We start from the raw sequence: 15208 nt of genomic DNA, 5'->3' as shown, positions 1-15208 counted from the left end.
TTCAAAACCCCCTTCCCCTCCCCCTTTTCTGATGAAGGGTCTAGGCCCGAAACGTCAGCCTCTCTGCTCCTATGATGCTGCTTGGCCTGCTGTGTTCATCCAGCCCTGCACCTTGTTGTCTCAGCTCGTTTATGTTGTTCCTTCCCAAGATGGTTAATTTGCGTATTGATTTTGATTCCTTTACAACAGCTTCTCCTTATCCCTTTCGTCTCAAGAAGTGGTTTTCTCCAGATGGAGTTATTGCTGATTCCTTCAATTCATGAAGTTATTAAAGTTGTGAAGTTTACATTGTCACACACCTCTCTTGACTCACCCACTGTCTGTGATTTGTCATGTTGCTTATTTGACATCAAGTATTGTCTGAGCAGAATTTTCCTTCAAATAAATGTTGGAAACACTGAGGAGATCTTTAGTTCTTAGCATAAATTGTTCACTGATCACATAGCTGTTGCTCCCTCTGCTTCTGTCTGAAGCTTTAAGATTATTCATAATCTTGCTGTCCTATTTGATCCTGAGATCAGTAGCTGACAACATATCTGCTGTGCCAAGACTCACTACTTCCACATCGCCCAACCCTGTTCATCAGCTGTTGAGACACTCATTTACACTATTATTCCTCTAGGCATTGTTACTTCTATTCAGATTCTCTCTAAGTTGGTCCCTGCCTTCCACTGTCATAAACCTGTGCTCATTCAAAACCTTGTTGTCCACATATTAACTCACACCAAGTTTCAGTTACTGTCACTCTGGTACTTTGACCTACACTGGATCCAGGTCCAACAATGCCACCTTTTTATTCACTCATGGGATGTGGATGTTGCTGGCTGGTCAGCATTTTTGCCTGTCCCTAGTTACCGTTGAAGTTTGTGATGAGCTGCCTTCTTGAATCGCTGCAGGCCACATGCTGTAGGTTGACTCACAATGCTGTTAGGGAGAGAATTCCAGGATTTTGACTCTGCAACAGTGAAGGAACAGCAATATATTTCCAAGTCAGGATGGTGAGTGGCTTGGAAGGGAACTTCCAAGCTGGTGGTATTCCTATGTATCTGCTGCCTAATTCCTTCCAGATGAAAGTAGTCGTGAGTTTGGAAGGTGCTGCCTGAGGATCTTTGGTGAATTTCTGCAGTGCACAGTGCTACTACTGAGCATCAGTGACGGGGGAGTGAACGCTTGTGGATGTGGTGCCAATCAAATTTAAAATCCTCATCTTTATTTTTAAAAGCATAGCTCATTCCTCCTATCTCTAATTTCTAGAGTCATACAAGCTTTTGAGATCACTGAACTATTTTTAGCATTTTGCACAGCGCTTATTTAAATTGCTTCCTGATTTCTGTTGCTTTGGTTCTGAACTCCAGAATTTCTCCCTAGGCCTCTTCACCACTCTTCCGCTTCCTTCTGAGTTATGAGAAAGTTGGACAAGCGTGATACCTAAGGCCTGGTTTGATAGACTGTAATAATTTTAAGAATGCAATGTGTGCAGAAAAGCCAAGGGTAAGAAAATTAGTAGAAGACTCCAGGATTAAGTTGGAAGGCAAAAAAAAAGTCCTTACAACACAAACTTTAACAACACAAACAGAAGCAGTCATGACTAGGAGCACGAAAGTGGGATAATGATTCTAGGCAATACAAACTTCTAGTTTAAAGTAAATTCAACAGATTTGGCTATACCAAACCAGAAATTATCAGAGAAACTCAGCAAGTCTCGCAGCATTTGTAGAGAGTAAGCAAAGTTTAATGTTTCAAGTCCAGTGACCCTTTTTCAGAACTGGAATTTTATTTTATTGTTTTTTTTTCTTTTGACTTTCACCCTGGTGAGTTTTAAACATTTTTCATATGCTGGAAGGCAGTTTCCTTTTGTTCCAACTCTTCTGTGCAGGCCACGTTTCACACTATGTGGTATTTATTTTTACCAGTTACATACTTTTGCCAATTTAACCTCCTGGTCCAATTGGTCTTTTCCATTAAGTCTACAGATTATAAAGCTTGGGAGACGCATCTGGAGCTGAACATTACAGCTTGACGTCCAGAACCCTGAATATAGTTTAAACATCTCTGTCTGTCCGTCCGTCCTTTTTGTGATTTTTGTTGGACTGTTGGTTGCTGATGGAATCTGTACTCCCCATTACTGAGGACCAAACTCCAATCAAGGATGAACATTACAAATCAACTGATGCATAACAATTTATCATTGACCTCCTGGTCCAATAATGTGTCGCTGACAGCCATAAGCCATGACTCACCATATACACATAGACGCTCCCTTGATGTCAGTTTTGCAGGTGAACTTCCTGTTTCTTTACAGAGCTACTTAGCCCTACCAATTTCTTTAGAATACACCCTTTCCACTCTTCAACTTGCAGAACCAAGTTCTTTGGTTAAGTACATAAGACTGAATGTCTGAAACTCCAGGTCAGCTTCTGCCTCGCTTCATTACCATTTTTAAAACTTTAACCAGTTTTTAACTCAGAGCAATGCTCCCCCCTCAGCGATTATCTCCATAGTAACCTCCAGCTCTCTTGCTGCCAAAAGCTTCTTCAGCTGGGTCAAAAATTCAAGCCTTGTTTATAAGTGCACAACTGAAAATAACTAAATAAAACTAGCTGAATGTGAATAGCCTTTAACTCATCTTAAACTGAAACCAAAACTCTACATTTTAACCCTTTAACCATCACTACCGTGAATTATGTTATACCACTTTTAAGATGATCTTGGTCCTGATTATCTGATTCTTTAGCTCAGTGCCAAAACTCTTTATTAATATTGTTCTTGTTCAAGTGTCTTTGAATGTTTCACCCTGCTAAAGTTGCTATATAAATGCAGGTTGTTTCTGGATTCAGTTTAAATATTGACAAATCTTTCCTTCTATTTCCATACATCTCATTTCCCTAACTGAATTTAATTTGTTTTATTGATAGTTGTTGGATGCATATTTTACACGAGCATCAAAGGAACAAAAGGAGAAGTTCTTGAAAAACCATGGATTTTCTTTGTTGGCCAACCAGCTATATCTCCACCAAGGAACACAGAGTCTGCTGGAGTGCATCCTTGAAATGTTGCTCGGCCACCCAGTTAGTCTGGATGAAGAGTATGTTTGCTTTGTTAATTAATTCCTTTTCATCTATTTCCATGAATCAAGATCACCACCCCTAAAATAAAAATCAGATTTGTCAGCTCCTGTAATTACTATTATTCAGAGCTTGGAGGTTTGGATTCGAGCACTAACACACCCACTGTTCATCAATTTGTTTTGATATGAAATAGTATATATAGTAGAAATTTAAATCGTGAGTCCCCATGGATGGGCAGTTCTATTTTGCCAAAAGGTGAAATGTTTGTTCAACCAGCTATAGACTGAATGGAGCAACTTTTTAAAAATTGAATTGCCATTAAGAATTACTATTAAATGTGTCACCCATTTGTTTTCTCTTCTGCTTATTGTTTACAGCCTGATAAAAATGAGATATATGCACTAAATTGAATTGTTTGCTGGAGGCCAGTGACAGAAATTTAACAGCAGCTAATGTTTAAATCAAACATTTGCTAATTTAGTTCATCCTGCCAGTCTGAAGAAATTCATTATTTTGTGACATTATTAACTTCCAAGATGATGTTTAAAAATCAGATATGTCTAAATTGATCTCAGTTTTTATAACTGCTATAATACTCGGTTTTAAATGTAATCATATTTGTAAGGATTGAACTACAGGAAAAATCAGTAAACGGTAACTAACGTACTCAAAGAATTAAATCTAAAGTGTTAACTCTCCTTAAATGCTGAAGAGTATTCAGTTGGAGCAATATTTGTCATGATAAGTTTGAATTCATTCTTCAGGATGCTGAGGTCATTCAATGTGATCTGATCCACCATTACATATTCTTATATCTAATTTGAACCATCAGTTTATATTGTGAAATTATATTTCTCAGCTAACTGTTGGAACAGCATAATGTCTGTAGAAGAGTTGGCCTAACACACACAAGCATCTAAGAAAAAACTGAAAGAACTGCTGATGCTGTAAATCAGCAACAAAAATAGAAATTGCTGGAAAAGCTCAGCAGATCTGAGGAAGGGTCACGCAACCTGAAATGTTAACTCTGATTTCTCTCCACAGATGCTGAATGTTAACTCTGATTTCTCTCCACAGATGCTGCCAGATCTGCTGAGCTTTTCCAGCAATTTCTATTTTTGCTTAAGGTATTTAAGAACATAGGAATACTGGCGGAAATATTTGGCCCAAGAAGCCTGCTCTGTCATTCAACTATACTAAGGCTGATCTTCTCAATTAGTTCTATATTCCTGCAGTATCACAAATCATTTGATACCTAATATCTGGAAGTCTATCCTAAGACCGTAAGATACAGGAGCAGAATTAAGCCATTCAGCCCATCAGCTTTAATTCAATCATTGCTGATATCCTTCTCCTGCCTTCTTCATACAACCTTTAATCCCCTCACTAATCAAGAACCTAGCAATCTCAGTTTTTTGTTGTTTCAATGACTGAGCCTCTACGGGTTAGGGAATTCCAAAGTTTGCCACCGTCTGAATGAATTAATAAATTACTCCTCGTCTCAGTCCTAAATTGACCACCTGTTATCCTGACACTCTATCTCCTGGTTCTAGAGACCCCCAGTCAAGGGAAATATCCTTCTTGTTTCTGCCCTGTCAGGCCTTGTTTTAAAAAGAATTATATGGTTCAATGAGATCACTTCTTATTCTTCTTAAATCTAAGGAATATAAGCTGTTTCTACATAGGATAATTTTACCAATAATGAGTTTAGAATTATAGGATACTTGTGTTGAGGCATAAACTAGTTGGTCTGTCCTCTTTTGGTGCTCTATATTCAGTGTAGTCTGGTGAAACTTCACTCCGGTCAGACTCTGAAGTACTTCTGAATTCTCTCAGTTGCACCACATTGGTCAGCTGTCACCCTTATAAGAAAAAAATCTTCATTGAATTGTACATCTTTTTTGTAAACTGAGAATGCTGAGGCAGCAAAGAGACATCTGCACCTTTTTTTCCTTTTGGAAGGCTGTGAAGAAGGCCCATAAGCAACTGTGATTGATAATTGGAAGAACATAACTCCCTTTTTATTTTGGGAAGTTAATGATGCTAATGTGAATTTGCCTGCCTTTCGTCTACCCAAAGGAATACAGATGTGTGAATTCCAAGATATTGTAATTACTTCATCAAGAACTGACTCATTTCACCTAGAGTAGATACAGAAGTCAAGGAAAGATAAATATCTTTCAGCTCATCCAAACAGAAGTAAGATGGACTATTTATTCCTCCTGATTAGATCAGCATATATCTTGGTGAGAAAGGATTCTTTTGTACAAGATGACAACCTTTATTATAGCTTGAATCCCTAGAGATCCAAAGTTATACCATTACTGCCATTTATGTCTTGATTCTATAACATCTTACTCCACTTGTCAATCACCCTCCCAAATCCTTGTTCCCCTGGTAGCTTTTTTTATAAATACAGAGGATGCCACATCTGCCTGTTTATCCCCTCCTTTCTTATTGTAAACAGGCCTAATTGTTCCTCAAGCTGAAACAATAGTTTATTTATAATACTTGAAATTTAATATACTGCTCACAACACAGTCCCCAGTATACTAGGGAGAACAAACCCAGATTGGATGAACACTTTGAAACACCTCCATTCAGTCAAGAAGCATGACCTGAGCTTCCGTTTGCCTACTTTAAAGTTTGTACTTCCATCATGCCCGTCATCTTGTCAGCCCCTCGTGGTGCTTCCCCATCCAAATGCAGGAAATCTAACATTCACTTTTACCTTTTCCCTCTTGAATATCCAAGATCCCAAGTATTTCTTCTATGTAGAACAACAACTTACATGTACTACTTTTAGTATACTGTACTTGCTATTCTCAAATTGGTCTTCTCAAAATAGAATCCCTACAATGCAGATAGAGGCCATTCAGTCCATTTGAGTCTACACTGACCCATCTGAAGACATTCCCACTCAGACCCACCCCACCCACAGACTTTGCTATTTACAGTTAGGCCTGGCGAATATCTATCCTTTGTTTCTCTTCTCCCATTACCATTTCCTTTTGCTTTGCATGATCGCAGTTTTGTTACACAATTTTCCAACTTTTAATTGCTAACCACCCTATCATAGACCTTCTCTTTTTTTTTCTCTCCACACCACCACCCACTTTCTTTGCTTCTACTTATTTCAAACATGTTAGAACATTAACCCTTTTCAGTTTTAATGAAAGGTCCTCGAACTGATACGTTAACTGTCTGTGTTTCCATCCACAGATGCTGCCTGATCTGTTGGACTGTCCATACTAAAGAAAACAGAAGTTAGGAGCAGGAGTAGGCCAGTTGGTTCTTGAGCCTGCTGTACCATTTGATAATATCATGGCTGGTCAGACTGTGTCCTCAACTCCCCTTCTGCTCCTTGTGTTCCTTCCAAGTTGGACAACCACTCTGAGATTCTGCGCATGCATGCTGATGCGTTGACTTCCAGTTTTGGAAGCTGTTACCATGCAAGTGAGGGAAAAGTATTTGGGTGAATGTAGCTCTTGACTCCTTTGTTAGTGAAGAATCCACTTCTAACTTAAAAGTATTTAATGACACTGCCTCCACTTTCCTCTGGGAAGAGAATTCCACATAGACATGACCTGAGAGAACAAGTTTCTCCTCATCTCTGTTTTAAATGGAAGATTCCCTTTTTTTTAAAAACTGTTCTCTTCCACATCAGGAATATATACTAGATTAAACAGCTACGAACAAAATAAATGAAGTAGACAAGCTAGGAACGATTGACTCTGGAGATCAAAAGCGAAACAGAAGAGGTCTGTATAAAAAGTAGCCTGGTATGTTGTGCGACCCAGTGCTGATACCGCGGAATTAATTTAGTTATTCAAGGTTATAACAATAGTACTTTAACGCCCTTTGATTTGTTTTGTACTTTAATTGGCCAATGACTTATGTTATGGATCAGGCTAGACCCCCTCAAAATATTTTAAGAAGGTAGCCTAGACCCTAACTTTTTCTTTTAAAGGCAGATGTAAAGTGGATGTTCCAGGTGTGATGCAACTGGTCAAACCACTCAGTTTTAAGCAAGACAAAATTTATTTAAACACCACCGTTGAAACATGAACAAAAGAAAGTGGAATTTAGAGTATCTTAACTATCAGAAGACCTAAACGACCCAATACAGCAACTTAACTAATTAACTGTTCCAATATAGTAACATCCCATAAACACACCCTTTGGCGAAAAGGTAAATTCAAACACAGATTCTTACAGGCAGGAGGGAACAACAACCAGAAAGAGATTTCAGAGGAATCCTTTACTGAAGCTTGCAAAACTTCTGGTACTCAAAACGTCTTGTGACTGCTACAGCTGAAAAAATAACTAGAAAAAACCTGAACTGGGAGAACTGGCCATTCCCCTTCTAGTGTTAAACAGTTACTCCCTAGACTCTTCAACACCTATGCTTTTACAACCTCTCTTCAAAAAAAACCAAGGACAAAATAACCTTTTTAAAGTAACATCATTGTCACACTTCCCCCTTAAAAAACAATTATCAATATACAAAGATGACTTTATTTTAAACTCTTTAGTCTTAGTCTATTAGTACACTACCTTACGTGTACACTTCATTGACTCTAAGCGTGCAAGCATTCACTACTACATTCTATTTCAGTCCATTTACTCCTACCACTGAACACCTCTGTCTGTCTTCATCCAAGTTACGACAACGCATTGGCAGTTATGTTTTCTCATCCTGCCACATGTATAATTTTCATATTGAATGGCTGCAGTAATAAGCTCCATCTAAACAGCCTGGAATTTTTGTCCTTAAATTTCTCCAAAAACTTTAATGGGTTATGATCAGTATATACAATTATCTCAGACACATTACTGGCAATATAAATGTTGAAACATTGTAACACCAACACCAAGTTCAGGATATCCTTCTCAATCATGGAATATTTCTGTTAATGAATGTTCAGTTTTCTGGAGAAATATCTGATAGGCCTTCCTATCTTCTCGTCATCTTCATGTAAGAGTACAGTACTGACACATCATTTGATAGCCACCTTGAATGGCTTTACGTATTAGGTGTGGCTAATACTGGGGCAATGGTTAACACAGCTTTCAGGCTGTCAAATACCTTCTGACAGTCTGTTGTCCACAAAGTTTTCTGCACTTCTTCAATAAGTCAGTCCGTGGAGCAACCACACAGCTAAAATACTCAATTCCAGGAATCGTAGTTCTGCTCTGTTCATCGATGGTATGGGAAACTCCCCAATAACCTTTGTTTTCACATTCTCTGAGACCATCTGTCCATGTCCAATAACATGGTCCAGAAACGTGACTTGGGTTTTGGCAAATTCACTGTTAGCCAGGCTTGTAACCAAGCCTGCCTCCCAAAGTTGGTTGAATAATTCTGGTAAATGCTGCAAATGTACCTACCATGTGTGACTAAAAATCACCATGTCGTCTATGTATACCACACAATTGGGTAATGCAGAAATGACTTTATTGGTTAGTCTTTGAAATGTGGCTGGCGCATTTTTCATACCAAACAGCATAACTTTAAATTGATACAGTCCATTTGGTGTCACAAAAGCTGAAATTGTCTTTGCTCTTTTGGATAAAGGTACCTGCCTGTATCCCTGGAGTGAGTCCAACTTAGAAATATAAGTTGCTTGTCCCACCTTCTCAATACAGTCTTCCAAATGTGGAATCGGATATGAATCAGACTTTGTAACTGCATTGACCTAGTGATAGTCTACACGTAATCGTTGGGTATCATCTGGTTTTGGCACGATTAATATGGGTGTGCTCCAGTCACTGCAGCTCACTTCGATTATATTGTCTCGGAGCATGTGTTCAATGTCTTTTTGAACCTGTGCCAACTTTAGAGGGTTACGTCTATAAGGATGTTGCTTAATTGCAACAGCATTTCTTATATCCACATCATGCATAATTAAATCAGTACTTCCCAGCTTATTCCCACATATCTCCCCATGCAATAGTAATAACTGTTTCAGGTCATTTTGATTTTCCTCTGGAAGCTAACTCAATAGTTTATCCCAATTTTTGAGAACTTCCTCATTGTCCAATTTAATTTGTAGAATGTCCAATTCAACCCTCTGAACTTGGTTCTTCACTCTGTGGAGTAACCAGTAAAACATTCTCCTTTTGCTTTCCTTCCTTTTCAAAATACCTTTTCAGCATATTCATATAACGCAGAGATTTATTTATGTCTGGAGTCCTTATCAAATAATTCACCTCATTCAACCTCCTTTTGATTTGATAAGGTCCACAAACCTTGCTTTTAAAGGTTCACCTATCACTGGAAGTAACACTAACACTTTATCTCCATTAGCAAAATTGCAAGTTTTTGATTTCTTGCCTGCTTCCTGTTTCATCATATGCTGTGATATTTTTAAATGCTGTCTAGCCAACTCCCCCATTTTATTTAATCATTCCCTAAAATTTGACACATAGTCCAAATGTGGTCTCTGAATTCTGACTCACTAATTTCTCCTTAATTAATTTCAGTGCTCCTCTAATCTCATGCTCAAAAACTAACTCAAACAGACCAAATTTGGTCGATTTATTTGGTGTATCCCTAATGGCAAAAAGTACAAATGGAATTCCCTTATCCCAGTCATCTGGATAGTCTTGACTATAAGCCCTTAACATAGTCTTTAAAGTTTTATGCCTAAGCTATCCATAACTTCCCTGAATAATTTTGATGTAAAATTTGACCCTTGATTTGTTTGTGTCTCTGGGTAGTCTGTATCTAGTGAAAAGTTTGAGTAACTCTTCTACAATCCTTTTAGCTGTGATATTGCATAACAGAACGGCCTCTGACAATCTAATGGGCAAGTCCATTATTTTCAACAACACTGATTCCTACTTTTTATTTAAGGAAGGGGTCCTAAGCAATCAATTAAGACCCTTGAAAAAGTTTCCTCAAATACAGGAATAGGTATTAAAGGTGACATGTATGACATATCTGGCAAAATTCAACTACATCTTTATGCAGTCCAGGCTAGTAAAAATGTTTTTGTGTTTTGGCTTGAGCTTTTCTTACCCCTAACTGACCTACTGATAATTCATGTACTACCTGCAACACCACCTTTCTATAAACCATCGGTTATACAACTTAATGAACCTCTGACCATTTCTCATCTGCCTGAATGTGTGATGGTCTCCATTTCCTCATCAAGACATCATTTTTAAAATAGCATTCAGGAATACACTCATTCTTCTTCTGTGTATGTTTTTTGACATTGCTTCAGTTTTCATCTTTCTGTTGTAATTCAGTTAATTTCTCTGAGCGAAAAATATCCACTTGGTAGTCTCGTTTTTTCTCAACCATTCAATCAAACATGTTCTCTGATAATTCCACTTCAATCTCCTGATCCGTATTCTTTGATTTCTCCTGTTTCAACTGGTGGCTTTGTGACCTTGTTATCACAGTCAGGAAAATTCCCAGAATATACTTCCTGTAATACCTCAGTTGCTTGATTTTCCACTAGCTTTTCAACCACAGTAGGCAGCACTCCTACCTGTGATCCAGCAATATCTCTACCAAGGACAAATTGTATTCCTGGAGCCGAGAGTTTCTCCAGTATTCCTATCACCATTTCTCCACTTCTCACTGGACACTCCAATCTCACTGTACATAATGGAGCACTTCTCATCTCACTATGAATTCTGTGTACTCGCACTTTTCCTGGCAGTAGTCCTTCTGAATTACATATCTCCTCATCTCTCAGCATTAAAGATTGACATGATCCAGTATCACTTAATACTGTGACTTCTTTATCTGCTGTTCCTGGCCTATGCAAGTAAACCTCACCTTCACAAGTAAATGGTTTAAGATGATTTGGCATTTCCTTCTCAACCTACCTCTGACCATGTTGTACATTCTGGTGCAGTTTTTTTGCCTCCACTGTGCTTTCCTTTACCACTTTAACAAAATTCACTGGCTTATCCTGTTTTCCTACATCCATCTTCCCACTGCTTTTTCTAACCCACCAACACAGTGACTTCATGTGGCCTACTTTATTGCAGTGAAAACACTTGATCTTTTTAACTTGTCTTTTCCCTTCATGGGTTTCCTTTTTATCTTGTGGTGAACTATCTTTATTATCTTCAATGAGATCTACTTTTCCCTTACCACCTGAGGATTTCTCTTTTTTTCCCCAATTTCTGTCCCTCTCAGATTGAAATTGATGTCAGACACTAAACTTTGATTTATGAACCAACTCATAATCATCAATTTCAGCTGCTAATCTTGCCATTTTAACTCTGCTGTTCCACATGAGTTCTCACTACCTCAGGAAGTGAGTTTTGAACTCTTCTGAGATAATCGACTCTCTAAGAGCATCATATGTTCGATCGATTTTTTTAATGCCCTTATCCATCTATCAAAATTACTTTGTTTTAATCCTTTCAGACTCCATGTATGTTGATGAGTGTCCCTCCTTAGATTCCTGAAATGTCTGTAAGATCCTAACACAAGCTCGTATGCACGTAATGTGGCCTTCTTCACCTCGTCATACTCCCAGATACCTCCTCTGATAGTGATGCAAATACATGACTAGGTCTACCTATCAACTTTGTTTGGATCAACAAAACCCACATGGTCAGCAGCCACTTCATTTGTTTAGCTACTTTCTCAAACGAGATGAAAAAGGTTTCTACATCCTTCTCATCAAATTTAGGCAGTGATTGGATATGTTAAAGAGATCCTCACCAGGCCTTTGGCTACGATGGGTTTGCTCATCCTCACTATCTTCCTCACTAAACCTAACCTTCTACCTTCACTTTCATCCTTTTAAGTCAACTTTCCTGTCTAATTGCCAACTTCTGAAGTTCAGACTCTCCCTCATGCTGCTTTTCTTCTCTCTCTCTCTTTCTTCCTTCTACTAGGGCCTTCCTCTCCTTTTTCTTTTTGTTCTGCTAGGCCGATTCTTTCCTCCTCTTTTAACCGTAATTCAGACTGTTTCGGCTCCCTTTCATGTTCAAGCTGCTTCATCTGCAGTTGAATTCTAGCCATTTCCAAAGATTCCAATGGCATTTCCAGCAAATTTAAATGTTGAGCTGTTGCTGTAATTACCTCTCTCCTTTTCTCACTCCGACAAAGGCAATCCCAAATCCAGCTTGTCTGCCAATTCCAACAGTTTTTCCTTGCTCACCTTTTGTAAAACCCCCAAAGTCACTTCTTCCACCCCAGAAAACTCTTAATGACTGAAACAGCCATTGCTACACAAAGCATTGTTTAAATCAACCAAATTCAACACCCGAAACAAAAGACACTAACACCTACCGCTCACCTCCTTTTGAGTCCAACAACCCTAAACCCAAATTGGAATTAAAAGATTATCCTGGACGAATCCCCAGGCTGTTATGGACCAGGGCAGACCCTTCAAAATATTTTAAGAAGGTAGCTTAGACCCTAACCTTTCCTTATTTCAAAGGCAGATGTGAAGTGGGTGTTCCAGGTGTGATGCAACTGGTCAAACTACTCAGTTTTAAGCAAAACAAAATTTATTTAAGCACTACTGTTGAAACACGAACAAAAGAAAGTGGAATTTAGAGTAACTTAACTTTTGGAAACCTAACCGACCTGCTACAGCAACTTAACTGATTTAACTATTCCAATATAGTAACATCCCATAAACACACCCCCTTGGCAAAAAGGTAAATTCAAACACCGATTCTTCCAGTGGGGAGGGAACAGCATCCAGAAAGAGAATTCAGTGAAAGTTAGAGGAATCCTTCACTGAAGCTAGCAACACTTCTGCTACAGCTTAAAAAAAACTAGAAAAAAAACTGAAAAAAAATCCTGAGATTGTAAGAACTGCCAGTGCTGGAGTCAGAGAACACGGTGTGGAGCTGGAGGAACACAGCAGGCCAGGCAGCATCAGAGGAGTAGGAACGTTGACGTTTCGGGTCGGGACACTTCTTCATAAAAGAAGAAGGGTCCCGACCCAAAACGTCAACTTTCCTACTCCTCTGATGCTGCCTAGAAAAAGTTTGAACTGGGAGAACTGGCCACTCCCCTTCCATTGTTAAACAGTTATTCACTAGACTCTTCAACACCTATGCCTTTACAACCTCTCTTCAAAAAAGCCAAGGACAAAATAACCATTGTCGCACTTATCTGCAGCTATTAACAGATTATTGGTTTATAAGTGCACACTTCTGAAAATACAAGTAACAAGTTGATAAGTTTTACAGAGCAATTCAGCTCTTGAGTAATTTGCCTTGTGTTTCTTGATTTTTACAGGTTGGACCTAGAGGCTGTAGCTCACATCGACCCATTTCGTAAAAGGTGCATTATTCCTGTACTTGGCCTCATTGAAAACTCTCTGTATGAAAATACATTGGTGCACAATAAATTGTGTGTCCTACTCCAGCTTTTGAATGCCTGTCCCAAGTTAGCTGATATACTGCTCGACAATGGCTTAATATATGTCTTGTTTAACACCTTAGCAACGTTAAATGGACTAGAGAATAGGTAAGGAAGTTATTGTGATAGATTAATAAATTGCAAAGTGAAATAATTATCCTGTAATCATTGTAAACAGAAAATCTGTTTAAATTGTTCTGTTTCCTTTATTTATTTTGGATCAGCTCTTATTCTGTTTTACGTCTACCTGAAGTAAGAATTAAACAATTGTGTTTTGCCGATTGTTCTCAAACCAATATCTAAGTCTCTGGTCTGCTGCTCAGTATTTATTCTTCAAATTTTACGATTTTGGCAATCTCATTTGTGACCATTATTTTTAAAAGACTTTAATATTGTATTTTAGATTTTGCACATTGCAGTTTTCACCGTGTTCCTGTTTATGCAAGTTGTCTGTTTTGTTAATTTCGTCCCATCGTTTTCTTCCATTGTAGCACTCCAGTGAATGAGTACAAATTGCTACTATGTGATATTCAGCAACTACTAGTTGCTATTACCATCCATTCCTGCAGCTCTTCTGGTTTACCATATTTTCGCATAATAGAGGATTTAATCTCACTGCTTGGATACCTACAGAAGAGCAAGGATGCAAAAACAAAAGGTAGGTGCTTAAAACTTTAAACTGAACATAAATTTTTATTCAATGAAACTCTTTTTCATAAAACAGAATAATTTAGCAATTAGACTGATTTTAGCTTGTATTTTTTCCAGCTCCATCTCATGTTTATTTTATTAATAATAGACCTACAAACATTTTTCTAAAGGAAAACTTGAAGTGACACTGAAGGGATATTGCAAGCAATAATTGGTCACACAAAAAAAAATCTGTAAAATGAGATAAATTGCAGGTAATCTTACCACAAATTCAAGTTAAACTGAGCTTCATGATAATCAGAGGTCCTGTTCCCACAAGCAAATTTCTGTGTAATGTAATATGGCTACAGCTGCAGTCTGTGTCGAAATAACATGTATAAATGCAGGTACAGTCAAGTAGTAAATGTAAGAAAAATGCCTTTATTCAATTTTTTTTTTCCACCCCTTACATTGGTGAGACATGGCCTCACCTGGCCTGGGGTTGTTCAAAGATGGAACGTTACATCGAAACATGTCAGGATTTAGTTCTGGAAAACTCTGTAGTGGTCGTCTTCTGCTTAACATGCTGTCTTTGGACAAATACAATATGGTTTACTATGTCATCACAGCAGTTAAGCCCGTTTTTGTACTGCAGTGAAAAATTCCAAAGCAACCTTTGTGGTATCAGAGAGACACCGATAAATGGGTGAGCAGTCATTCATCAGACTCTTTCAGAGTCGTTGACCACCAGTTGAAGAACATAGTACACCTATGATTATATTATCTATCAGCTCTGTTGTGCAGTATACAGCATTGTTCATCTCTCTACGGGTTAAAATGGTTTTCTCTGCTAGAATTTCCATGCCAGCCATCTGTAGCTTCCTTCAGACCAGCGAAAAATGCCTCATCAAGTTAGTAGTTCTCAACCAACTTCTTGTTTTTGGCGTCTTGTGTAGTTGTAACCTGTTTGAACTCCGTATAGTGGAGGCAGTTGGCAGTTGTGGCTTGTATCGCTATTTTTCACACCCCGCTGATTATGAACATGACTGCTAGAACAACTGGATTATACATTCCTGTTACCAATGGCCTCTGTAATCTGAGAAATAACTGTTGTAAGTATACAGCTTTCAGGTTCCTAATCACACTGCTGATCCAT

The 15208-nt window shown here is 38.3% G+C and overlaps 1 protein-coding gene across 1 annotated transcript in view; it reads left to right on the top strand.

The window, feature by feature from the left end:
- The window catches only part of lyst (lysosomal trafficking regulator), a 327516-nt gene that overhangs the window by 237181 nt on the left and 75127 nt on the right, over positions 1-15208 (top strand). The window contains exons 25-27 of the mRNA XM_048597088.1: positions 2916-3085; positions 13300-13530; positions 13914-14080. Of these exons, the coding sequence (XP_048453045.1) occupies positions 2916-3085; positions 13300-13530; positions 13914-14080 (568 nt within the window). The remainder of the gene's footprint in view (positions 1-2915; positions 3086-13299; positions 13531-13913; positions 14081-15208) is intronic.

Source organism: Rhincodon typus, chromosome 5 (assembly GCF_021869965.1).
Source record: "Rhincodon typus isolate 14 chromosome 5, sRhiTyp1.1, whole genome shotgun sequence".
Classification (NCBI taxonomy): domain Eukaryota; kingdom Metazoa; phylum Chordata; class Chondrichthyes; order Orectolobiformes; family Rhincodontidae; genus Rhincodon; species Rhincodon typus.
This window is presented reverse-complemented; position numbering and strand designations above follow the sequence as displayed.